At 41.1% G+C, this 25,762-nt stretch overlaps 1 protein-coding gene across 1 annotated transcript in view; it reads right to left on the bottom strand.

The window, feature by feature from the left end:
• The window catches only part of LOC126088294 (uncharacterized), a 242,133-nt gene that overhangs the window by 80,385 nt on the left and 135,986 nt on the right, over positions 1–25,762 (bottom strand). The window contains exons 6-10 of the mRNA XM_049906424.1: positions 21,255–21,358; positions 19,735–19,839; positions 18,628–18,745; positions 6,169–6,296; positions 5,938–6,088 (exon numbers count right to left, since the gene is read on the bottom strand). Of these exons, the coding sequence (XP_049762381.1) occupies positions 5,938–6,088; positions 6,169–6,296; positions 18,628–18,745; positions 19,735–19,839; positions 21,255–21,358 (606 nt within the window). The remainder of the gene's footprint in view (positions 1–5,937; positions 6,089–6,168; positions 6,297–18,627; positions 18,746–19,734; positions 19,840–21,254; positions 21,359–25,762) is intronic.

Genomic DNA, 25,762 nt, shown 5'->3' with positions numbered 1-25,762 from the left:
TCACACTACACTTTACTCTACGTCTTTTGGTGGGGCTCAGCCTTTCATTTCTTCTTAGGAAGTTAACGATAAAGGCACCATAACACATCACCAGCAACAGTACTGCATAGGAATGCTCAATGAGATAGCTGATGATGTTCAATAATAGTTACTCCGTTGATTTTTGTTGTTTCGAATTAGAGCGTGCAGTACTCCTACACCGGACTTCTGAACTTTGCCTGCTGAATGCAAATGTCGCATGATGGTAAAATGGTAATCTGACATATATATCAGTAGTCGAGACTTCCTTAATGTGGAAAATCATTCATGCCAGAACGATCTTTGTTGAAACAAGAATATCTTTTTCTGGCATATTTTTCCCAAAAGCACTCGCTCCAAACGCAGTTCAACTCTTTCTAGCTGCCTCCTCTACATTCACCCCTCTGTTATACCAAAGTAAATGATGTGTTGCAGATGTTACACCTTTTTCCACTTGCGACTCAATTTTACAATGCTTAACTGTAGTTCATGATTTTCAAGTATGCAAAATCCAATTCTTAACTGCAAGATGATAACTAGAACTTCAAATTCTAAAATGACAGTTGATACATACACTGACAGCGTGGCGCCGCCTTCACATTTTATTTTTTTTTTAATCTCATTTTGTTCACTGTTTTTCGTTGCATCTGCTTGGGGTGGACGTCGTAAAACATCCGTTTTTGTTCGTTGTTGATCCATTAACTCACTTTTTTTATTATAGAGGGCAGCTCACCCTCTGACCGAACACGCTGAGCTACCGTGCCGGCTCCACATGGGCGGCGCCGGATTTCAGGCAGCGGGTGGCATCTGGCCGGTGGCCGGTAGCCGCTGCAGCGCGAGGAAACGCTTGAGCGTAAGCTGTTATGATCGCGACGCACCCACGAGCTGTCCTGCGGAATTGTTTCTGGAATACTTGTTATTGCGGGTGGCTAGAATGGTAAGTGAATTGGCTTTGATGTTCAATCAGACTCATAACTTTAGACTGAAATGTGGTAAAAAAAAAGAAGAAGAAGAAGAAGAAAACAGTTGGACGCGAACATGCGACTCCAAGTTTAGAATGCACGACAATTACCGCAAGACCACGGGCTCACTCCATCCACATCAGCTTGGAAGTAGACAACACTTCCTCCTAACACTTCCCCATCTTACAGTGTTGCCAGTTTGTGCAGATGGCTGGACTTAGAGTTGTCAGGGGCGGTCAGTTTTATTGGCCACCTTAAGTGAACGACTCGGACTTAGTCTCTGTGGCGGCCGTCCGGCGGTCAGTTTTTATGTCTAAGACTGTACATTAAAGATGACTGAATGAACGAATGAATGAACAAGGGATGGAGGTTATTAAACGGTGTTGCTGCCTCCACTGGTAACCAGCCTGTGACAAGGTAAGAAATATCAGGAACAAGATTGGAATAGGTGGTGGGGGGTGAATGTATAGGGTGGGTCTTGCTCTTTCATACTCCACATGTAATGCCATATAGAACAGGGTGGTCAGGAGCAGGAATGCCATAGTGATAGACAACAAAATTATGTAGGCTGAGTGGGCAGTGGAATACCACTTACGCTTTTTACTACCTAATGTCAAATGAGGTATTTGGTAACTTGAATGTATCAAGGATCTGAGCTAGGGAAGGCAAGTAATGTTAGTTTCTCTCTAAATTATGACAGTTATGAGAGTGCACCACAAATGCCTCTGGATAAACTTGCTATTAGTCAGCATCCATTACATGTTCTAATTTCCTTCAATGGGACAATGAACTGAAATATCTGCCAGCTTGGTGAAGCAGGATGTGAGTTTGGTTTGTGAAAGGGGAGGGCCAGATGAGGGGATCTAGCTGCCTACCCCTCCCCTTCACTGGGTATGGCCTTGTTTAATACTAACATTTGTTCAGCCCTATATGTGAGCAAGAAAAGGACACCTTCTAATGATTATTTTTAAACTGGGCAATGTGTGTAACATTGTCACTACTGCAGAAACATAATATAGAGCTCCACACTTTTAGGTAACCACTTTCTCTTCCTGATGCTATGATCGCAAGTTCTGTACCTGATAAATCTTCACTCACTGTGAATGAGGTTTCTTTCTTCTGTGGCTCAATCCTTCCGCTAGTAAAAAATCAACTTAATGGAAGAAGGGACTGCTTCTATTTCACGCAAAGTATACTATCAATCAATCACAGCTAGTGCTAATCTACTGACATCAATAATTATGGAAATTACTGCTTATTTTCTTTATCACTATATCAGCAAAGCAGCACCAGCTTCTGGTGTGTTTGGAGGGGGGGGGGGGGGGGAAGTAAGGACAGAATCCTTTGATTCTCTAAATAATGGTTACATTAAAGCCTGAAAGTGATGTGAACATAAATATTAAATAAAGTTTATAACAATATTAGAGAAGGAAAATTGCCACTCACCATACAGCAGAGATGCTGAGTCACGATAGACACAACAAAAAGATTCACACAATTATAGCTTTCAGCCATTAAGGCCTTTCTCAGCAACACACACACACACACACACACACACACACACACACACACACACACACACGCAAACACAACTTGCACACACGTCTGCAGTCTCAGACAACTGAAACCACACTGCGAGCAGCAGCACCCAGTGCTGGAGGAGGAGGAGGCTAGGGTGGGGAGGGGGAGGGATAGTATTGGTGGGGGGTGGGGGGGGTGGCAGACAGTGAAGTGCTGCAGTTTAGGTAGAGGGCAGGAGAGAAGGTGTGGAAGGGGAGAGTAAGTAGCGGAAAGGAGAGAAATAAAAAGAAATTAAAAGACTGGGTGTGGCGGTGAAATGACGGCTGTGTAGTGCTGGAATGGGAACAGAGAGAGGGCTGGATGGATGAGGACAGTGACTCAAGAAGGTTGAGGCCAGGCGGGTTATGTACACGTAGGATGTATTGCAGGGAAAGTTCCCACCCGCGCATTTCAGAAAAGCTGGTGTTGGTGTGAAAGATCCATATGGCACAGGCTGTGAAGCAGTCATTGAGATGAGGGATATCGTGTTTGGCAGTGTGCTCAGCGACAGGGTGGTCCACTTGTTTTTTGGCCACAGGTTGTCGGTGGCCATTCATCTGGACAAACAGCTTGTTGGTTGTCATGCCTATATAGAATGCAGCACAGCGGTTGCAGCTTAGCTTGTAAATCACATTACTGGTTTCACAGGTAGCCCTGCCTTTGATGTGATAGGTGATGTTAGTGACTGGACTGGAGTAGATGGTGGTAGGAGGATGCATGGGACAGGTCTTGCATCTAGGTCTATTACAGGGGTATGAGCCATGAGGTAAGGGATCGGTAGTAGGGATTTTGTAAGGATGAACGAGTATATTGTGTAGGTTTGGTAGACGGCAGAGAACCACTGTAGGAGGGGTGGGAAAGATAGTGGGCAGGAAATTTCTCATTTCACGGTACGACGAGAGGTAATCGAAACCCTGGTGGGGAATGAAATTCAGTTGCTCCAGTCCTGGATGGTACTGAGTTACAAGGGGAATGCTCCTCTGTGACCAGACTGTGGGACTGTGGGAGGTGCTGGAACGATAAGGCACAGGAGATTTGTTTTGTACAAGGTTGGGAGGATAATTACGGTCAGTGAAGGCTTCAGTGAGACCCTCGTATATTTTGAGAGGGACTGCTCGTCACTGCAGATGTGATGACCATGGGTGGCTAGGCTGTACGGAAGAGACTTCTTGGTATGGAATGGGTGGCAGCTGTCGAAGTGGAGGTATTGCTGGTGGTTAGTAGGTTTGATATGGACGGAGGTACTGATTTAGTCATCTCTGAGGTGGAGGTCAATGTCTAGGAAGGTGGCTTGTTGGGTTGATTAGGACCAGGTGAAGCAAATGGGAGAGAATTAGTTGAGGTTCTGGAGGAATGTGGTAGGGTGTCCTCACCTTCAATCCAGAAAGCAAAGATGTCATCAGCGAATCTGAACGAGGTGAGGGGTTTAGGATTCAGGGTTTTTAGGAAGTATTCCTCTAGATGGCCCATGAATGGGTTGGCATAGGATGATGCCATGCGGGTGCCCATACCCTCCTTGCAGTACCTTCTCTCCATCCACAAAATTCTCCTGCTATGTAATTCCAAATTCCTGGAACCCATTGAAACTCTTGCCCTGCAGGAACTTCAACAACATGCACAATGCTACCTCAAAAAGCTCTCCATCCTGCTCACTTCCTATTCCCGCCTCAAGTACCACTGTCCACCACCTCTACAACAACCTCCAAACCTCCCCCACATCCCATCATAGCTGACAAACCCTGTCTCGCAGACCTGCTACACTTACCCCACCTTCCAAAACTCCCTCCTACCACTACACAGAACACAGAACCTAAACTGACCCACAACACAGTCATGAACCTTTCCTCCAGAAGCCTTTGTCCCACAGAAATATCAATCCTTTCCAAAGGCCTCACCTTTTGCCCCATTCCTAAATTCAATCGTGCAGGACTGGTTAAAGACCTTCTATTGGTCCCTACAGCGGAAACACCAATCAGACTCAATCTTACCTGACTCAGTTCACTTCTCTATCCAACCATGATCCATCCTCACTGCCTCCCAACCACCCCCTGTTAACTTTCCAGAATTTCTTAACCTCGAACCTTGCCTCGCCATCACTCCCCAAATCCCTCAACATGCAAACTAACCTTACATCCGTAGAAATAACTGCAGTCCACCATCTAAGAACTGATCCCGACCTTATAATCCTACATGTAGACAAAGGCTCCACCACTGTTGTTTTGAACCGCAAGGATTACCTGGCGGAAGGACTCCGTCAGCTGTCAGATACTTCCACTTACCAAGGGTCTCACTGAAGCCTTCACTGACCGTAATTATCCTCCCGACTTTGTACAAAAACAACTCTCCTGTGCCTATCTGTCCAGTCTCCCACCAACTCCCAAAATCCCACAGTCCGGCCACAGAGGAACATTCCCCTCGTAACTTAGTACCACATGGAACTGGCGCAACTGAATTACATTCCCTGCCAGGGTTTTGATTACCTCTTATTGTGACCTGAAAGGAGAAATGTCCTGCCCACTATCCTTTCCACCCCTCCGACAGTGGTATTCCGCCGTCCACACAATATACTGGTCTATCCTTACACAACCCCTGCTCCCAATCCCTTACCTCATGGCTCATACCCCTGTAATAGACCTAGATGCAAGACCTGTCCCGTACATCCTTCTACCACCACCACCTACTCCAGCCCGGTCACTAGCATCACCTATCCAATCAAAGGCAGGGCTACCTGTGAAACCAGTCGTGTGATCTACAAGATAAGCTGCAACCACTGTGCTGCATTCTATGTAGGCATGACAACCAACAAGTTGTCTGTCCGGATGATTGGCCACCGACAAACTGTGGCCAAAAAACAAGTGGACCACCTTGTTGCTGAGCACACTGCCAAACACGATATCCCTCATCCTAATGACTGCTTCACAGCCTGTGCCATATGGATCCTTCCCACCAACACCAATTTTTCTGAATTGCGCAAGTGGGAATTTTCCCTGCAATACATCCTACATTCCCGTAACCCTCCTGGCCTCAACCTTCTTTAGTCACTGTCCTCACCCATCCAGCCCATCCCTGTTCCCATTCCAGCACTGTACACACTGGTAAACTTTGGTTACATGGATATATTCTTACAGTTGTACAAGAGCCTGGTACATGTCCCACAATATCTATCAGAATGAAATTGAAATCAAAAGATAATCTTATAATGCACATTACATACTTTTTATAGCTAGATAATCAGTGTCTTCCCATTTTCATGTAGATAAAGAATTATGTTTCTTGTTGTAACAGGTTATGGTATTTTATTCTGCTTAACTTCTTATTTTGATTTCATGGTTTAATTTGTAACTATGTGATAAAATACTTCCTTTGTGTGAGTATCAATCGCAGAAACTTCACTTACCTTCAACAATATCCATGCCGAACTCTGGAAATGGTACTCGTCTTTGCAGTAACTTCAAATCAGGTACAAATAACTTCTCATCAGAGTCACCATTGTCATCTTCACATTCAGAATTACTATAAGTGGTAACCTCCTCAATACGTTCCTCTATCTGAAAAAAGAAAGGGAATGGAAACTAAATCATTTTTAAAATGTAAAATGCATAATGTACATGTCTGCTTTAATACTTACAGTTAGAGAAAGTGAGGGGTCTGTTAGTTCTGATTTTTTCCACTGTATTTCATCTGAATCAGATTCACTAACATCTTTTGATGAAATACTTTCATCATCGACCTTCTTTACTCCTATCTCCAGAGAACCTTAAAGACAATGAACACAATTACTTAATCAACTGAACTAGTTCATATATAGCAGAGCAGGATTGGTATTCCACAAACAAAAGGCAGATGAAATTATAAGGATTAAGAAATACAACTCAAGCAGACAATTAAGAACATAAACAGAAGCAAATCATACATATACAAATAATATCATACAAATAACCAAATATATAAACTAAACAAATTCTATGTTTACATTATATCCAGTGACACATGGCTATGTTTAACTTAAGTTATGCATGTTCTCAAATTCATAAAATTTATGAACTCCTCAACATTCATTTTCAGAACAAAAGGAATAAAAAGGGCCTAGGAAAGTAAATTTCTGGCTCATGAAAGTGTGTAGCTGTTAGGTCTATACATCTGTAGCTGTTTTATCCAATAAATTACACAGTCTCAGCAACAAAATTGCTATTGTTCTCCAGAGTAATTTGAATTTTTCTTGGGACACAGTGCATTCTAGAGGAATATAAATCACACATTCTCTGTTTCTAATTTATTTGTGGAGTTCAGAGATGATGATGAAAAACTGAATGTGTTCTATGCACAGAATTATTAAATTTGTGACTGAATCATTTGAATTAGAATTGTTCCAACAATTGCATGCATTTCTAAAATAAATATTTTTTTCTTTGTGGACAACAGGTAAAAGCACAGAAAATGACAATGAAAAAAATTCCACGTTTGACAAATATTTTAGGAAGGTTTGAAAAGCTGTTCTTACATTTTTTGGTTGGAAACCGAAGATGTCAATTATTTTGCAAACAAAGAAATATTTACAACAAAGATAAATCTCTATGACTAAAGAAACAAGGAAACAAATAGCTCAAACATTTTCTGAGTTGGCTGCATAAGGTTTGTTGAGTCCAAAGATAACTTTCTGAGACAACTGAAGCTATATCTTCGATGAACATGATAAATTGAATTACCGAGAGAAAATAATCCTATAATCATATTAATACTTTACATTATCTCTTATAGTGGTCTTAAGTTCAAATTTTCCTCTTTATGGTTTTTTGAGTGCACAAAGCAATTTCAGTGTAACACACTTTATGCAGCAAACACAAATACCATAGCTAATTTAGCAGACTAGTTCTGAACCACGGACCTCGGCATTGGTGGGGAGGCTTGCGTGCCTCAACGATACAGATAGCCGTACCGTAGGTGCTACCACAATGGAGGGGTATCTGTTGAGAGGCCAGACAAACATGTGGTTCCTGAAGAGGGGCAGCAGCCTTTTCAGTAGTTGCAGGGGCAACAGTCTGGATGATTGACTGATCTGGCCTTGTAACACTAACCAAAATAGCCTTGCTGTGCTGGTACTGCGAATGGCTGAAAGCAAGGGGAAACTAAAGCCGTAATTTTTCTCGAGGGCATGCAGCTTTACTGTATGATTAAATGATGATGGCGTCATCTTGGGTAAAATATTCCAGAGGTAAAATAGTCCCCCATTCGGATCTCCAGGCGGGGACTACTCAGGAGGACATTGTTATCAGGAGACAGAAACCTGGCGTTCTACGTATCTGAGTGTGGAATGTCAGATCCCTTAATCAGGCAGGTAGGTTAGAAAATTTAAAAAGGGAAATGGATAGGTTAAAGTTAGATATAGTGGGAATTAGTGAAGTTCGATGGCAGGAGGAACAAGACTTTTGGTCAGGTGAATACAGGGTTATAAATACAAAATCAAATAGGGGTAATGCAGGAGTAGGTTTGATAATGAATAAAAAAATAGGAGTACGGGTAAGCTACTACAAACAGCTTAGTGAACGCATTATTGTGGCCAAGATAGACACGAAACCCACTCCTACTACAGTAGTACAAGTTTATGTGCCATCTAGCTCTGCAGATGACGAAGAAATTGATTAAATGTATGATGAGATAAAAGAAATTATTCAGGTAGTGAAGGGAGACGAAAATTTAATAGTCATGGGTGACTGGAATTCAAGCGTAGGAAAAGGGAGAGAAGGAAACATAGTAGGTGGATATGGATTGGGGCTAAGAAATGAAAGTGGAAGCCGCCTGGTAGAATTTTGCGCAGAGCATAACTTAATCATAGCTAACACTTGGTTCAAGAATCATGAAAGAAGGTTATATACATGGAAGAACCCTGGAGATACTAAAAGGTACCAGGAATAGCAAAGCAACTGGAATCACTCAACAGAGGAAAGTCCACTGGACCTGACAGGATACCAATTCGATTCTACACAGAGTACGCGAAAGAACTTGCCCCCCTTCTAACAGCCGTGTACCGCAAGTCTGTAGAGGAACAGAAGATTCCAAATGATTGGACAAGAGCACAGGTAGTCCCAGTCTTCAAGAAGGGTCGTCGAGCAGATGCGCAAAACTATAGACCTATATCTCTGACGTCGATCTGTTGTAGAATTTTAGAACATGTGTTTTGCTCGAGTATCATGTCGTTTTTGGAAACTCAGAATCTACTATGTAGGAATCAACATGGATTCCGGAAACAGCGATCGTGTGAAACCCAACTCGCATTATTTGTTCATGAGACCCAGAAAATATTAGATACAGGCTCCCAGGTAGATGCTATTTTTCTTGACTTTCGGAAGGCGTTCGATACAGTTCCGCACTGTCGCCTGATCAACAAAGTAAGAGCCTACAGAATATCAGACCAGCTGTGTGGCTGGATTGAAGAGTTTTTAGCAAACAGAACACAGCATGTTGTTATCAACGGAGAGACGTCTACAGACATTAAAGTAACCTCTGGCGTGCCACAGGGGAGTGTTATGGGACCATTGCTTTTCACAATATATATAAATGACCTAGTAGATAGTGTCGGAAGTTCCATGCAGCTTTTCGCGGATGATGCTGTAGTATACAGAGAAGTTGCAGCATTAGAAAATTGTAGCGAAATGCAGGAAGATCTGCAGCGGATAGGCACTTGGTGCAGGGAGTGGCAGCTGACCCTTAACATAGACAAATGTAATGTATTGCGAATACATAGAAAGAAGGATCCTTTATTGTATGATTATATGATAGCGGAACAAACACTGGTAGCAGTTACTTCTGTAAAATATCTGGGAGTATGTGTGCGGAACGATTTGAAGTGGAATGATCATATAAAATTAATTGTTGGTAAGGCAGGTACCAGGTTGAGATTCATTGGGAGAGTCCTTAGAAAATGTAGTCCATCAACAAAGGAGGTGGCTTACAAAACCCTCGTTCGACCTATACTTGAGTATTGCTCATCAGTGTGGGATCCGTACCAGATCGGGTTGACGGAGGAGATAGAGAAGATCCAAAGAAGAGCGGCGCGTTTCGTCACAGGGTTATTTGGTAACCGTGATAGCGTTACGGAGATGTTTAACAAACTCAAGTGGCAGACTCTGCAAGAGAGGCGCTCTGCATCGCGGTGTAGCTTGCTCGCCAGGTTTCGAGAGGGTGCGTTTATGGATGAGGTATCGAATATATTGCTTCCCCCTACTTATACCTCCCAAGGAGATCACGAATGTAAAATTAGAGAGATTAGAGCGCGCACTGAGGCTTTCAGACAGTCGTTCTTCCCGCGAACCATACGCGACTGGAACAGGAAAGGGAGATAATGACAGTGGCACGTAAAGTGCCCTCCGCCACACACCGTTGGGTGGCTTGCGGAGTATAAATGTAGATGTAGATGTAGATAGATTATATAATGGTAAGACAGAGATTAGGAACCAGGTTTTAAATTGTAAGACATTTCCAGGGGCAGATGTGGACTCTGACCACAATCTATTGGTTATGAACTGTAGATTAAAACTGAAGAAACTGCAAAAAGGTGGCAATTTACGGAGATAAACTGACTAAACCATAGGTTGTACAGAGTTTCAGGGAGAGAATAAGGGAACAATTGACAGGAATGGGGGAAAGAAATACAGTAGAAGAAGAATGGGGAACTTTGAGGGATGAAATAGTGAAGGCAGCAGAGGATCAAATAGGTAAAATGACGAGGGCTAGTAGAAACCCTTGGGTAACAGAAGAAATATTGAATTTAATTGATGAAAGGAGAAAATATAAAAATGCAGTAAATGAAGCAGGCATAAAGGAATACAAACGTCTCAAAAATGATATTGACAGAGGCTAAGCAGGGATGGCTAGCGGACAAATGTAAGGATGTAGAGGCGTATATCACCAGGGGTAAGATGGATACTGCCTACAGGAAAATCAAAGAGACCTTTGGAGAAAGGAGAACCACTTGCGAGAATATCAAGAGCTTTGATGGAAACCCAGTTCTAAGCAAAGAAGGGAAAGCAGAAAGGTGGAAGGAGTATATAGAGGGTCTATACAAGGACGATGTACTTGAGGACAATATTATGGAAATGGAAGAGGATGTAGATGAAGATGAAATGGGAGATATGATACTGCGTGAAGAGTTTGACAGAGCACTGAAAGACCTGAGTCAAAACAAGGCCCCCGGAGTAGACAACATTCCATTAGAACTACTGACAGCCTTGGGAGAGCCAGTCTTGACAAAACTCTACCATCTGGTGAGCAAGATGTATGAGACAGGTGAAATTCCCTCAGACTTCAAGAAGAATATAATAATTCCAATCCCAAAGAAAGCAAGTGTTGTTGACAGATGTGAAAATTACCGAACTATCAGTTTAATAAGTCACAGCTGCAAAATACTAATGCAAATTCTTTACAGACAAATGGAAATACTGATAGAAGCCAACCTCGGGGAGATCAGTTTGGATTCTGTAGAAATGTTGGAACACATGAGGCAATCCTGACCCTACGACTTATCTTAGAAAAAAGATGAAGGAAAGGCAAACCTACGTTTCTAGCATTTGTAGACTTAGAGAAAGCTTTTGACAATGTTGACTGGAATACTCTCTTTCAAATACAGGGAGCGAAAGGCTATTTACAATTTGTACAGAAACCTGATGGCAGTTATAAGAGTCGAGGGACATGAAAGGGAAGCAGTGGTTGGGAAGGGAGTGAGACAGGGTTGTAGCCTCTCCCCGATGTTATTCAATCTGTATATTGAGCAGGCAGTGAAGGAAATAAAAGCAAAATTTGGAGTAGGTATTAAAATCCATGGGGAAGAAATAAAAACTTTGAGGTTCACCGATGACATTGTAATTCTGTCAGAGACAGCAAAGGACTTGGAAGAGCAGTTGAATGGAATGGATAGTGTCTTGAAAGGAGGATATAAGATGAACATCAACAAAAGCAAAACGAGGATAATGGAATGTAGTCGAATTAAGTCGGGTAATGCTGAGGGAATTAGATTAGGAAATGAGACACTTAAAGTAGTAAAGGAGTTTTGCTATTTCGGGAGCAAAATAACTGATGATGGTCGAAGTAGAGAGGATATAAAATGTAGACTGGCAATGGCAAGGAAAGCGTTTCTGAAGAATAAAAATTTGTTAACATCGAGTATAGATTTAATTGTCAGGAAGTCATTTCTGAAACTATTTGTATGGAGTGTAGCCATGTATGGAAATGAAACTTGGACGATAAATAGTTTAGACAAGAAGAGAACAGAAGCTTTCGAAATGTGGTGCTACAGAAGAATGCTGAAGATTAGATGGGTAGATCACATAACTAATGAGGAGGTATTGAATAGAACTGGAGAGAAGAGGAGCTTGTGGCACAATTTGACTAGAAGAAGGGATCGTTTGGTATGACATGTTCTAAGACATCGAGGGATCACCAATTTAGTATTGGAGGGCAGCGTGGAGGGTAAAAATTGTAGAGGGAGACCAAGAGATGAATACACTAAGCAGATTCAGAAGGATGTAGGCTGCAGTAGTTACTGGGAGATGAAGAGGCTTGCACAGGATAGAGTAGCATGGAGAGCTGCATCAAACCAGTCTCAGGACTGAAGACCACAACAACAACAGTTCTGATTTTGAGAAATGGTATGAAAAAGGACAACTATTGTGGCAGGAGAAAATGCACGTAAAGGTATTGAAATTTGCAAGCTTTCAGGGCCAGTTGCTCTGTGTGGCAAAAGGGGAGGGAAGACAAGTGAAGGAAAAGGACTGGTGAGGTTCAGGAAATTGGGAGAGTTCGAAAGCTAAGTGCATTATATGTGCTATCGGTGGGGGATGGTGGAGCAGCAGGGACAAATACACAGGTCAGAAAATAAAATATATAGAAAACTCACAAGGAGAGAAGTAAGGAATAGTTACTGAGACGAAATGCTGAGACCAAAGACTATGATGTAAATTAATTGAAGTGGGTGGCGAGAACCAAGGACATGTCGTAACAAAAGCTTCTCACCTATGAAGTTCTGAGAATCTGGTGTCTAGGGAAAGAATCCAGATGCCACGTGTGCTGAAACAGGCACTGAGACCACGACAGTTGTGTTGTAAAGAATGCTCTGCAAAAGGATATTGTGTGTTGCCAGTTTTCATCCTCTGCTCATGCCCATTCATCCTAACTGATAACTTGATGGTAGTCATGCCAATATAAAAAAGGCTGATTAGGGTTTGTGTCACAGCTGATACATGACATGCGTCATTTCACAGGTGGCTCTCCCTTTGATAGCATGTGTCTTGTTAGTTATAGGGCTCATATAGGTGATGGTAGGAGGGTGCATGAGGCAAATCTTACACTGGGGATAGCCACAGGGGTAGGAAATGGGTGGAGAAGGGAGCATGAGGTCTGACAAGAAGGATATTTCAGAGATTGGGAGGGTGACAAAAAGCTATTCTAGATGTGGTAGGAAAAATCTTAGAATTACCTAATTTTAGGGTAGCATAGCCTTATCAAAGTAGCTGATCATACATTTAAGACTGGAATATACTGAGCAACAAGAGGTATACTCGTAAGTTGTTTTTCGGAGGGTTCAGCAGCACCAGGATTGGATGTGATGGCCCAGGAAATCTGCTTTTGAATTAGACTGGTGGGGTAATTATGTCCAGTGAAGGCTGACATGAGAATGGTGTATTGCTGTAAGGAGTCTGCATCTGAACAAATATGTCTGCCTCGAGAGCCAAGGCCATAGGGGAGGGAACGTTTGACATGGAAAGAATCACAACTGTCAAAATGTAAGTACTGTTGTTTGTTAGTGGGATTAATGCCAACAGAAGTGTGTAGTTGGCTCTTGGTGAGGATGACGAGGTCAACATTGAGGGCAGTGGCATGTATATGAAATTTAATTAAATAGGGAGAATGTATTTTAGCCTTCACTAGATGTGATTACCCCACTAGGCTAGTTCAAAAGCAATTTTCTGGGCCATCACATCCAATCCTGTTACTGATGATCCCTCCAAAAATGACTCAGGAGTACAACAGTTTTATTCAGTATTATAAGTACTGTATTACTCAGCTACTTTGAAAAGTCTATGATTTCCTAAAATCATGCCCCAAAATGAGTCCCAGTCCGTCCAACATTTCTCCCATCACACCTAGAAAAGCTTTCCATCACCCTCGTAATCTCTGCAACATCCTTGTCAGACCTATGCTACTTCTGCACCCATTTCCCTATCATATGGCTCCTACGGCTGTGAATGTCCCCACTATAAGACTTGTCCCATGCACCCTCCTACCACTCACTACTTATACAAGACCTGCAACTGGCAAAACATATACTATCAAAGGGAGAGCCACCAGTGAAATGTCACATGTCATATACCAGCTGTTATGTAAACACTGTTTGACCTTTTACATTGTCATGATTAAATCAAGTTATCAGTTAGCATGATTGAGCATAGCCAGAGAGTGTATACTGGCAGCACACAATATCCTGTTGCAGAACACACTATACAACATGACAGTGGTGACCTCGGTGCCTGTTTCACACCACGTCATCTGGATTCTTCCTCCAGATGCCAGTTTCTCAGAACTCTGCAGGTGGTAAACTGCTGTTACAACATGTCCTTGATTGTCGCCACCCACCTGGCCTTAAGTTACGTTAATTTCTTTTGTTTAGCATTTATTCTCAATAACTACTCCTCTTTTCACTCCTGTCCACAGCTCGTGGTCTCGCAGTCACGTTCTCGCTTCCCGAGCATGGGGTCCTGGGTTCGATTCCCAGCGGGTTCAGGGATTTTCACCTGCCTTGAGATAACTATGTGTGTTGTCCTCATCATTTCATCGTCATTCATGGAAGTGGCGAGTTTGGACTGAGCAAAGGTTGGGAATTTGTACAGACGCTGATAACCGTGCAGTTGAGCACCTCACAAAGCAATCGTCATCATCATCATCATCATCATCATCATCATAATCATCTTTTCGCTCCCTTTTAAGTTTCTACATCTTTTTTTCTGACCTGTCTATTCCCCCTCCCCCCCTCTCCCCATATCTGCCACATACAATGCACTTACCTCTTCTTCCACCTTTAAGCTCTCAGGCTTTCAAATCTTGTCCAGTGCAGTTCCCAACAATCTGTCTGTCCTTCTCACCCAATCTCTCCACATTTCCTAAATCTCACCGCTCCTTTTCCTTCACCCCTCTTCCTTCCACTTCAACCCTTCTGCGAGGAGAAAGGGACACTGACTCTGAAAGCTTACAAATTTCAATACCTTTATATGCGTTAGCTATTGCCAGTGATTTACTGGTAGGTATTTTTATCTATCCAGTGACTTTACACGTACAAAAATTGATTATTTTCAGTAACTGCCTTGAAATTCATTACTGCTACAATAGGAATATCTTTGTCCAATTTTATACATTAATTGTCGTATTGTGACTTATGATTCACATCTTTCCCAGTTTGACACATGTGTAAGTGCAGAGAACATGTAACTATTTTCTAGAAATTATGAGATGTTAAATAAATAAGGAAGATTACAGCGATTTGCTCTTGTATAAGGTTGTCTAATGACAGTGATGTGAGATGTGACATCACTATTGTTTAAAGCTTTTATTAGCAGAATGTTTTCATGGTCAAGCTTCCACCAGTGAGAAACTGCGAAGATTGACCAAAATTTGATGTTGTTCCAAAAAACTCAATATCAGATATAATAGCGGAAAGTATACAATGGAATAACTACAGTATTATGAAAACGATAGATTGCTGCTCACCATATAAAGGAGATGCTGAGTTGCAGACTGAGGACACAGCAGGCAGAGACAGTGGTCGTGTGTGTGTGTGTGTGTGTGTGTGTGTGTTTTTCTACTTCAGAGGAAGCCCTTTGGCTGGAAGCTCAATGTATAGCAGTTTTTTTGTTGTGACACAACCTCTCCTCTATATGCTGAGTAGCAATCTATCCTTTTCACAATATTGGCAACATTGGATATATTCATACAAGACAGAAACCAAACAGCAGTCTAGGTGTTTCAAGATGAACTGAAACAAACAAAATTGGTTCATTCATAATGTACATAAAATAAAATGATGTATTGTTTCTTTGGTTACCATAAAATAGAAGCAACCTTAGACAGACTTCAGTACATTTTGCTGTGCAAAAGATCTGTTCCCAATGCATTTTGCACAATTTGGCTGAAGCTCAAACATGTCTATTGGTGCAAGGGAATTCTCAAAAAATTTGCAAAATTCATAAACAATATCATTATAGGAGACAAAATGTGGGTATATTCATAAGAGATAGAAACTAGGCAGCAATAAAGTGTGTGTGGTTCTTTCAAAATGAACCACAACCAACAAAAGTTGAGTGTTCACAAAGTATATTCAAGTAGATCACTTGTTTCTTTGGTTACATTGGACATGTAGTGACCATTGCTTTACAGGATAAGATAATAGTAAATGCTGAACGGTGTACAACAATTTGTGTGCCACTAGACATTAGCGAAGTCAAGTGAAACACTGAAAATATCACATAATTCTTCATCATAACAATGCCAGCTGTTTCACAGCATGTCAAGCAGTTCATTATTTGATTAAAATCTTCTTGTTTTACAAGCCGTATCACTTCAAATAAAACACTTGAGCTACTGAGGCTGTTATCCGCCATCACTATCAGGAGTAAGAAACAACTGACTACCAGGCATGGCATGGTGTTTTGCTTTCATAGGCATAATAGCAGCATGGTGTTTTGCTTTCATAGGCATAAAAGCAGCATCTGGAACTCTCAAAAGAGGGCCAAAGTGATGCCTATGCAGGAAGGTGATATGGGCAGGTTGTAGTAGTTCTGGATCACTCCAAAACTGGTGATGTCAAGTGATGCAGGGAGCCAGCACCATGTTTCCCTACAAGCATCAAGCATCTGTCTTTGCTTTCACTTGACATCTGAAGCCTGTCCCCATGCCCTACCAAGGGTATATGCCTGGTCTCTGTTAAACTGTTGCAGTTTAGGTTTTTTTGAGATACCACTGTTTCCAGTATTGGTTCAACCACATGCAGAATTGTATAAATTTTAAAGACGAATATTTTGAGAAACAATAAAACAGTTTTTACCAAAAAATGTTGTAGTTTCAATGATTTTGTAAATAATAACTGGTGGTCCACATACAGGCGATTACAATGCTCAGTCATTTACTAAAATCATTCACATGGCTAAAATATGCAGATAAACAAAGCGAGAGGAAGGAAATGAAGACATTTTGGATCAGAACATACTCCATTAGGTATTTTAAATTAAGAGAGTGAAAATTAAAGGAAGCTGAAATAATGGAAACAGGCTGAGGTAACAATGTTCACAAAGAATGTAGTGAGGACAAGAATAAAACGTGAATAAGAGAATAGAAGGTCCTTAATAAAGGACAAAGGATAAGAAGAGCCTAAGGTGAAATATTCCAAAGGGTTACAACCTTTCAGTTGTAGCATGAGCTGCAGAAGAACCACTCATACTATGAAACTTTATATGTTGTTACAGGCAACCCCGATCAGTCAGTCCTGCTGAAGAAAAGGATGCCATTTTCATTCTTAGTAGTGGCTTCACCATACAAAATATTTCTGTTTGTACTGGTACTGTACAAAATGATTTGCCTCAATAGATCTGATGTTTCATTAAAAATAAGATGGAGGTGCAGTGGTGCCTCAACTGTACATACACTAAGAAAATAAATGGTGGAAGACTACATTTGTTATTGTATGTTATCTGTCAACTTAGCAGATGGAAGATGACTGTACTGTGTACAGGGTGAACCAGAACTTCACTGACAAACTTCCTGAGATTGTTCAGAGATACCTTTTGAGTACTTTGGTATAAGAGAGCAATGGTCTCCAGTGGCTCATTATTAAGTAATAATGCAATTATTGATTGATTCAGTTTGTTACTGCAGTTGCCCTCATTTCTGTGAAAATACCTTCACAATAGTGAAGAAGCCTTTATAAGATGCAATAACCAAAATGCACCACACACACCACAGAGTAATGCCATACCGGCCGGTGTCGCCGTGCCGTTCTAGGCGCTTCAGTCTGGAACCGCGTGACCGCTACGGTCGCAGGTTCGAATCCTGCCTCGGGCATGTATGTGTGTGATGTCCTTAGATTAGTTAGGTGTAAGTTCTAGGGGACTGATGACCACCTATGTTAAGTCCCATAGTGCTCAGAGCCATTTGAACCATTTGAGTAATGCCATAACCCTTATATACAGACGCAAAAATGCTGCAATTCTACTGTTGTGTATCACTGTTAATGTACAACTAACACTGAAGGAAAATAAAACCCTGGACAGAAATGAGCAGTACTGAATGCAGACTTGAGAGCAACAAGATAAGTAGGGTATTAAGGTTGCCAACAGCATGTACCATGACCAAATGGAAACAAGACACCCAGTGCATACTATCAACATTTACACTGTTATGCACTATTTTCAGTGCAGCACAGATACAAAAATTACTGGGGTAAGGAAACAAACAAAATACAATAACTCTGTAATGATTTGCCAGAGACCATGGTTCCCTTATACAAAAATTCTCAGAACATATCCCTGATCAACCTCTGGAAGTTTGTCAGTGGAGTTCTGGTCCACCCACAATTATTCCTCACAAAACCAAGCTTTTAAAATTCAGAACACAGATTTTCAGATAATCTTAATTTAGAAAATAATTAAACTTTCTGAAGAAAGTTTTTTTTAACAAGTCTTGTCTGTAAATAGATTTTGTAAATATGTTTTTCTGTCTGATGATACATGGCTACAATAGCCTAAGGATTATTATATGCACATAAGAGTATTAAACATTTACAAATATTGTGACATTTTATTTATTACATTTTACATAAAAATATATTTACGATTTTTTGACTTATTCTGCATTCATGGGGAGCAGTACACTTGGCATCTGGGGAAGGTAAATTAGCATATCTGTTTTTCTTCGTAAAAGTTTACTGTGTACTCTTATTTTTAAGACATGTTCTACATCATGTACGATCTCCTCACTAAGGATCTTTTGGAACAAAAAATACATATGATCTTATCATTTAACAGCTCTTAAATTTTGCCACATAACTTACTTATGTATTTCGTTTGTTGCTCCATGGAAACTGTGGAGTAGCTGGAACTGAGGATGTTGCTGTTGCCATCTATGGCTGAACCGTTATGAAACCTGTGAGCCTGGTATTTTTCAATAACCTACAACATGAAAACTGATCTTACTTATGACAGTCTATCATGAGTCTCTGTGACTGCTGGTGTGAACAGCTGAGCAAGCTTGCACTATGCTGGCTTCCTGTTCCTGAAGCTGTCAGCCAGTATTGAATTAAGCCTGAGTGTAGCACAAAGCCATACAAGTTGTACAATATTTCAAAGTCTTCACATGGACTAAATACACTGCTCTGGAAATATAAATAATTTTTCTAGAAAGTATACATAATGGACAACTTATTGTTGATTATATTCACTTATCTCCTTCTTATACATTCAGTATGAAAAGAGAAACCAAATTCTGCGTTACTAATTAGTGTATCAGTTAAAGTGGTTCATGCATTATAACGATGCCAGGGATATATACAATTCCTACTTCATTTTTTTCTTCCACTGTACGCAGAACAATGGGTGACAATACAAAGAAAGATACAAGGCTAAAATTAAAAAAAAAACTAATGACTAAAATTTTAAAAACTAATGGCTACCCCTATTCTAACATATGGAAACAAGTCTTGGACATGAACTAAGGAAGAAATGTAATTTTTGAAGCAAGTTAAAGGAAGCCTACTCCAGTAGGTGAAGAAGAAATATTAATATCTTATCAGCAAGAAACACTGTGTCTTCTTCAGGAAGCTAATGAGTTGTGAATCAATATTTTCACGTTAATCTTATCCTTGATACAGTAAAAACATATGACACTTTAAGCATTATTTTTGGTTTTGGTTGTGGTCTTCTTTTTTTTTTTTGTTACTTTCAAATTAGGATTTGGAATGAAGACTTAAATACTGATTTAAAAAATGGGTATAAAATAAGCAACTCCTTTCTCAAAAAACACTACTCATGACTTATTTGTCATGTACAAGCTGCAAATTCTCTCTCAGGTTTAAGAAATTACAGTGTAAAGTTTAACAAACAACTTCTTCACTAAAGTAAGTACAAGGAAATTTTTCTAACACATGATTTAGATGACCCACCTTATTTAAAATTGCTGTTGCTAATATATCTTCATAGGTTTTTAAGGCCATTTCATCTTCAGTTGAATAATTCTCTGGCATAGCTGCTTTTCTGACATCCACCTGCTACAAAATTTTGTGTATCTATTAGAATTTTATTGACAATTATGTTTGTAACACACATCTAAAATGTAATATTACATTTAACTATCCATGTTTGTTCTGCAGTTCCTTTTATTTCATACAACTATGAGCCTCCACAAAAAATGCCTCTGCCCTGCCTAATTACATAAACCATACAGTTCATAAATTGACTAAAGTACTTTTGTTAATTATAATTTATAATGTCACATTGAATAACTTCCAACTGCAATGAAATTAAACTCAGAATGGAGAAATACCACTACGGATAATTTTTGATTTTTACTTCTAAGATGACAGCTAGTGGTTAAATGTATTTCAGGAGAAATGTGATATGAATGTGTTGTTAATGTATTCAGGTCTATTAAGTCAAATAGACTCCAAACAGAATACCATAAAACTGTAAATCTCTGAACTTTTTCGTCTGTTTTTGCATCTAGTGCCTCAGCTGACAGAAGCTTTATAGCCCTGGAAAGGATAAAAAAATATGTATATAGTTCACAAATTCAAGAAGATTTACAAACTTCACCCTATTATCCACTGAAAAAGATCGCTTGTGGCAGTTGAGGATTAGTGTTTAATGTCATGTCGACAACGAGGTCATTAGAGACAGAGCACAAGGTCGGATTACGTAAAGATGGGGAAGGAACTCAGCCATGCCATTTCAAAGGAACCATTCCAGCATCTGCCTGAAGTGATCTAGGAAAATCACGGAAAACCTGAATCATGATGGGCGGATGCGGGATTGAAATGTCATCTTCCCGAATGCAAGTCCAGTGTGCTAATCGTTGCATCACCTTGCTCGGTGAGTGAATCTGAGTTTCACGACCTAGTGATCAACAAATTCACCAAAAGGAAGGCATTACTTTTTTTCTTTTGTAACAGATTATCTTAATGAAAAATTCAGTACACGCCACTGACAACTGTCCTGTATTATTAGTGACATTCAAACAAAAACCCAAATGTTCAGTTTCAAGGATAAATAAATACAAAATAGTTTTTAATGAAAATATTATGAATATAATGGACTGCTACTCACCATATACTGGAAATGTTGAGTTATATACAGGCACAACAAATGAAATTCTCACACACATATGTAGACACCAGCATATGACAGAGAATACAATACTAGAATAAAATAGGTATCATCTATGCCTGCATGCAAGTAATAACTATAACCTAGCATTAGTGATTGATTTTCTTACGCAATAATAGTCCTTTTGCTTTCTTCTGTCTGCAGCTAAAATGACTATAAATGAATTCTCACTCAGTAACACAAAATACTTATCAGCCATACTCATACTATATTGTAAATTTAAATGTGAACTAACAACTTTCTGACTTATTTGAGAAATGATTTTCTCACACATTATTTAATACTGATCAGTTAATCTTACCTGCATTGGTGGAAGAGTCATTGCTTCTCCTATTATTTTATGAATTAACTTCTTTAGGGCAGCATGAGCAGCTGTTGGTGAGTCTTCCTCCGGTAAAGGCTTATCTGAACACAAACCAGTATTTTCTTAAATTTCATTTTATTCAAAATACATATAAAGTCTCAAAACAGCAGTTTTTCCCAAGTTTGTAAATGGTTATAATGATGAATACGTACTCACACACCAACTTTTACCTGATACCTTTATGTGAGAACCAGCCATTAATTTGGCACTGCAAAAACCATTTTATAAAGATCTAAGTAATCTGACAGATCTGAACCTTTAAATCTTTTAAAGACACTCTTATTATCTTATGGCCATCATACACATCCTCAGTATCTAATGTGTGCTTCACACCCATGTCAAAGATATCTGAATGAAGCATACAAAAGGTCAGTAAGTTAGGGCTATCATTCATATTAATAACTATGACACAGGTTTCATCTTTTTATGTGTAACTTGCTTTACAGTAAATAGAATAATCTTGTAATAAATTCTATACAGATGCTAAAGAAGAATATAGTAGCAATAAAACTGATGAAATACAAATGAATGAGGAATACCCTGTGACAACTGAAACTTAATGCCAAAACAATACTTTGATTTCTTGCTTTTTGTGAGCTGTCGCTTTAATCATTAGGCTTTCTGAGAATGCCTCCAATGTCTCTGACAGCTCCATGTATGATTTCTGAATGTTATTAGCAAAGGTTCCCCCATGGGGTATGTGGGAATGGCACCACTAGGAGAATTGCATTAGTGGAGGACTGTAGCTTACTCTGCCATAAAGGATGACCACTGTCCACTGCGTGACTGAATGTCACCTGGTGATGATGTGGATATGTAACATGTTAAGGAAAGCATATAAGCAGAGTGTAGACAAGTGGGGAATAATATAAAATAATACACACTGCAAATGAGGAAGTCATTGACATAGACAACCATTACAACAGGCACATTGTTATGGCCCAGCACCTGGGAAATAGCATCTCAGAAATGCTGTTCAGTTATTGGTGTGCTACTATCATGAGCATCTGTGGAAACAGATTAAACAACATTTAATCCATGAGAAGGTAACAACATGTCTATGCCTCATCACAGAGCATGGAGGTTGGAGGCTTGTCTATTCCATCAAGCAGGATCGGTGGCGATTTGTGGCAGATCTTAAGACAAAGTACTATGCAGGTGCAGACACAAGTGTTTTGGAGCACACTGGTCAGTGTATATTGTTAATATGCAATCTATATATGTTCCGCTACTGACCCAATGACACTGTCAATTATGATTGCAGTGATTATGGTATCATTGAGATTGGACTGTGGATCAATACAATGATTTAGCCTAATCAGATGAATCATGTTTCTTGTTACACTAAGTTCATAGTCACACACCTTCATCCAGGCAAATGGCTACTTGAAACATGCACAATGCCACAGACGTAGGTCAGTGGGGGCAATATTATGCAGCGGGGATCACTAACCTAGCTTCTATGGGATCAGTGGCAGTAATCAAAGGCACCATGATTGCTAAGGACTCTGTGAATGTTACTGTGAGTTACCTGGCCACTGTTCGCCAACAGCTGAGTGTGTTGATGGCCGTGGTCAGCCGTCTTCAGGCTGCTGCCTCGGAGGGTAGCGGCAGTGGGGAGTCTGGTGCGTCGCAAGGTACACCCCAGGTGTTACATGCTTCACCCACTGTCTCTGCTGTCGAGACATCTTCGCGGGTACTGGGCGCGGTTGGGCCACCCTCTCCCCAAGGGGAGTGGTGGGTTCAGCGGCGTTCGCGGCGCACGAGGCGGAGGGTCAATGTGGAGGCTGGCCGTGTGGCATCGCCCGCTCTGCCTGTGAGTGGACATGTGGCTGCTCCTTCAGCAAGGTCCGAGCAGGCACACGGGGGGAGGGGTTTATTAGTTATTGGGAGCTCCAACATTAGGCAGGTGATGGAGCCCCTTAGGGAAATAGCGGGAAGGTCGGGGAAGAAGGCCAGTGTTCACTCTGTCTGCTTGCCGGGGGGTCTCATCCGAGATGTGGAGGAGGCCCTACCGGCGGCGATAGAGAGCACTGGGTGCACCCGACTGCAAATTGTTGCTCATGTCGGCACCAATGACTCCTGCCGTCTGGGTTCAGAGGTCATCCTCAGTTCGTACAGGCGGTTGGCGGAATTGGTGAAGGCGGAAAGCCTCGCTCGTGGGGTGAAATCAGAGCTAACTATTTGTAGTATCGTTCCCAGAATCGATTGCGGTCCTCTGGTTTAGAGCCGAGTGGAAGGCTTAAACCAGAGGCTCAGACGATTCTGCGGAGATCTGGGGTGCAAATTTCTCGACCTCCGCTATCGGGTGGAGAAATGTAGGGTCCCCCTGAATAGGTCAGGCGTGCACTACACGCCGGAAGCGGCTACAAGGGTAGCGGAGTACATGTGGAGTGCACATGGGGGTTTTTTAGGTTAGAGAATCCCCTCCCTAGGCCCGACAAGACACCTCCAGAGACGCGGCAAGGTAGGAGTAGGCAAAATGCAACAGGGAATAACAATATTAATGTGCTAATAGTAAACTGCAGGAGCGTCTACAGAAAGGTGCCAGAACTGCTCTCATTAATAAACGGTCACAGCGCCCATATAGTACTAGGGACAGAAAGTTGGCTGAAACCAGACGTAAACAGTAATGAAATCCTAAACTCAGATTGGAATGTATACCGCAGAGACAGGCTGGACAGTGAGGGAGGAGGCGTGTTTGTAGCGATAAGAAGTGCAATAGTATCGAAGGAAATTGACGGAGATCCGAAATGTGAAATGATTTGGGTGAAGGTCACGGTTAAAGCAGGCTCAGACATGGTAATTGGATGTCTCTATAGGCCCCCTGGCTCAGCAGCTGTTGTGGCTGAGCACCTGAAGGATAATTTGAAAAATATTTCGAGTAGATTTCCCCACCATGTTATAGTTCTGGGTGGAGATTTTAATTTGCCGGATATAGACTGGGAGACTCAGACGTTCATAACGGGTGGCAGGGACAAAGAATCCAGTGAAATTTTTTTAAGTGCTTTATCTGAAAACTACCTTGAGCAGTTAAACAGAGAACCGACTCGTGGCGATAACATATTAGACCTTCTGGTGACAAACAGACCCGAACTATTTGAAAAAGTTAACGCAGAACAGGGAATCAGCGATCATAAAGCGGTTATGGCATTGATGATTTCAGCCGTAAATAGGAATATTAAAAAGGGTAGGAAGATTTTTCTGTTTAGAAAAAGTGACAAAAAACAGATTTCAGAGTACCTGTTGGCTCAACACAAAAGTTTTGTCTCAAGTACAGATAGTGTTGAGGATCAGTGAACAAAGTTCAAAACCATCGTACATAATGCGTTAGATGAGTATGTGCCAAGCAAGATCATAAGAGATGGGAAAGAGCCACCGTGGTACAACAACCGAGTTAGAAAACTGCTGCGGAAGCAAAGGGAACTTCACAGAAAATATAAACATAGCCAAAGCCTTGCAGACAAACAAAAATTACGCGAAGCGAAATGTAGTGTGAGGAGGGCTATGCGAGAGGCGTTCAATGAATTCGAAAGTAAAGTTCTATGGACTGACTTGGCAGAAAATCCTAAGAAATTTTGGTCTTATGTCAAAGCGGTAGGTGGATCAAAACAAAATGTCCAGACACTCTGTGACCAAAATGGTACTGAAACAGAGGAAGACAGACTTAAGGCCGAAATACTAAATGTCTTTTTCCAAAGTTGTTTCACAGAGGAAGACTGCACTGTAGTTCCTTCTCTAGATTGTCGCACAGATGACAAAATGGTAGATATCGAAATAGACGACAGAGGGATAGAGAAACAATTAAAATCGCTCAAAAGAGGAAAGGCCTCTGGACCTGATGGGATACCAGTTCAATTTTACACAGAGTACGTGAAGGAACTTGCCCCCCTTCTTGCAGCGGTGTACCGTAGGTCTCTAGAAGAGCGTAGCATTCCAAAGGATTGGAAAAGGGCACAGGTCATCCCCATTTTCAAGAAGGGACGTCGAACAGATGTGCAGAACTATAGACCTATATCTCTAATGTTGATCAGTTGTAGAATTTTGGAACACGTATTGTGTTCGAGTATAATGACTTTTCTGGAGACTAGAAATCTACTCTGTAGGAATCAGCATGGGTTTCGAAAAAGACGGTCATGTGAAACCCAGCTCGCGCTATTCGTCCACGAGACTCAGAGGGCCATAGGCACGGGTTCCCAGGTAGATGCCATGTTTCTTAACTTCCGAAAGGCGTTCGATACAGTTCCCCACAGTCGTTTAATGAACAAAGTAAGAGCATATGGACTATCAGACCAATTGTGTGATTGGATTGAGGAGTTCCTAGATAACAGGACGCAGCATGTCATTCTCAATGGAGAGAAGTCCTCCGAAGTAAGAGTGATTTCAGGTGTGCCGCAGGGGAGTGTCATAGGACCGTTGCTATTCACAATATACATAAATGACCT

Source organism: Schistocerca cancellata, chromosome 6, assembly GCF_023864275.1.
Source record: "Schistocerca cancellata isolate TAMUIC-IGC-003103 chromosome 6, iqSchCanc2.1, whole genome shotgun sequence".
Lineage (NCBI taxonomy): Eukaryota > Metazoa > Arthropoda > Insecta > Orthoptera > Acrididae > Schistocerca > Schistocerca cancellata.
This window is presented reverse-complemented; position numbering and strand designations above follow the sequence as displayed.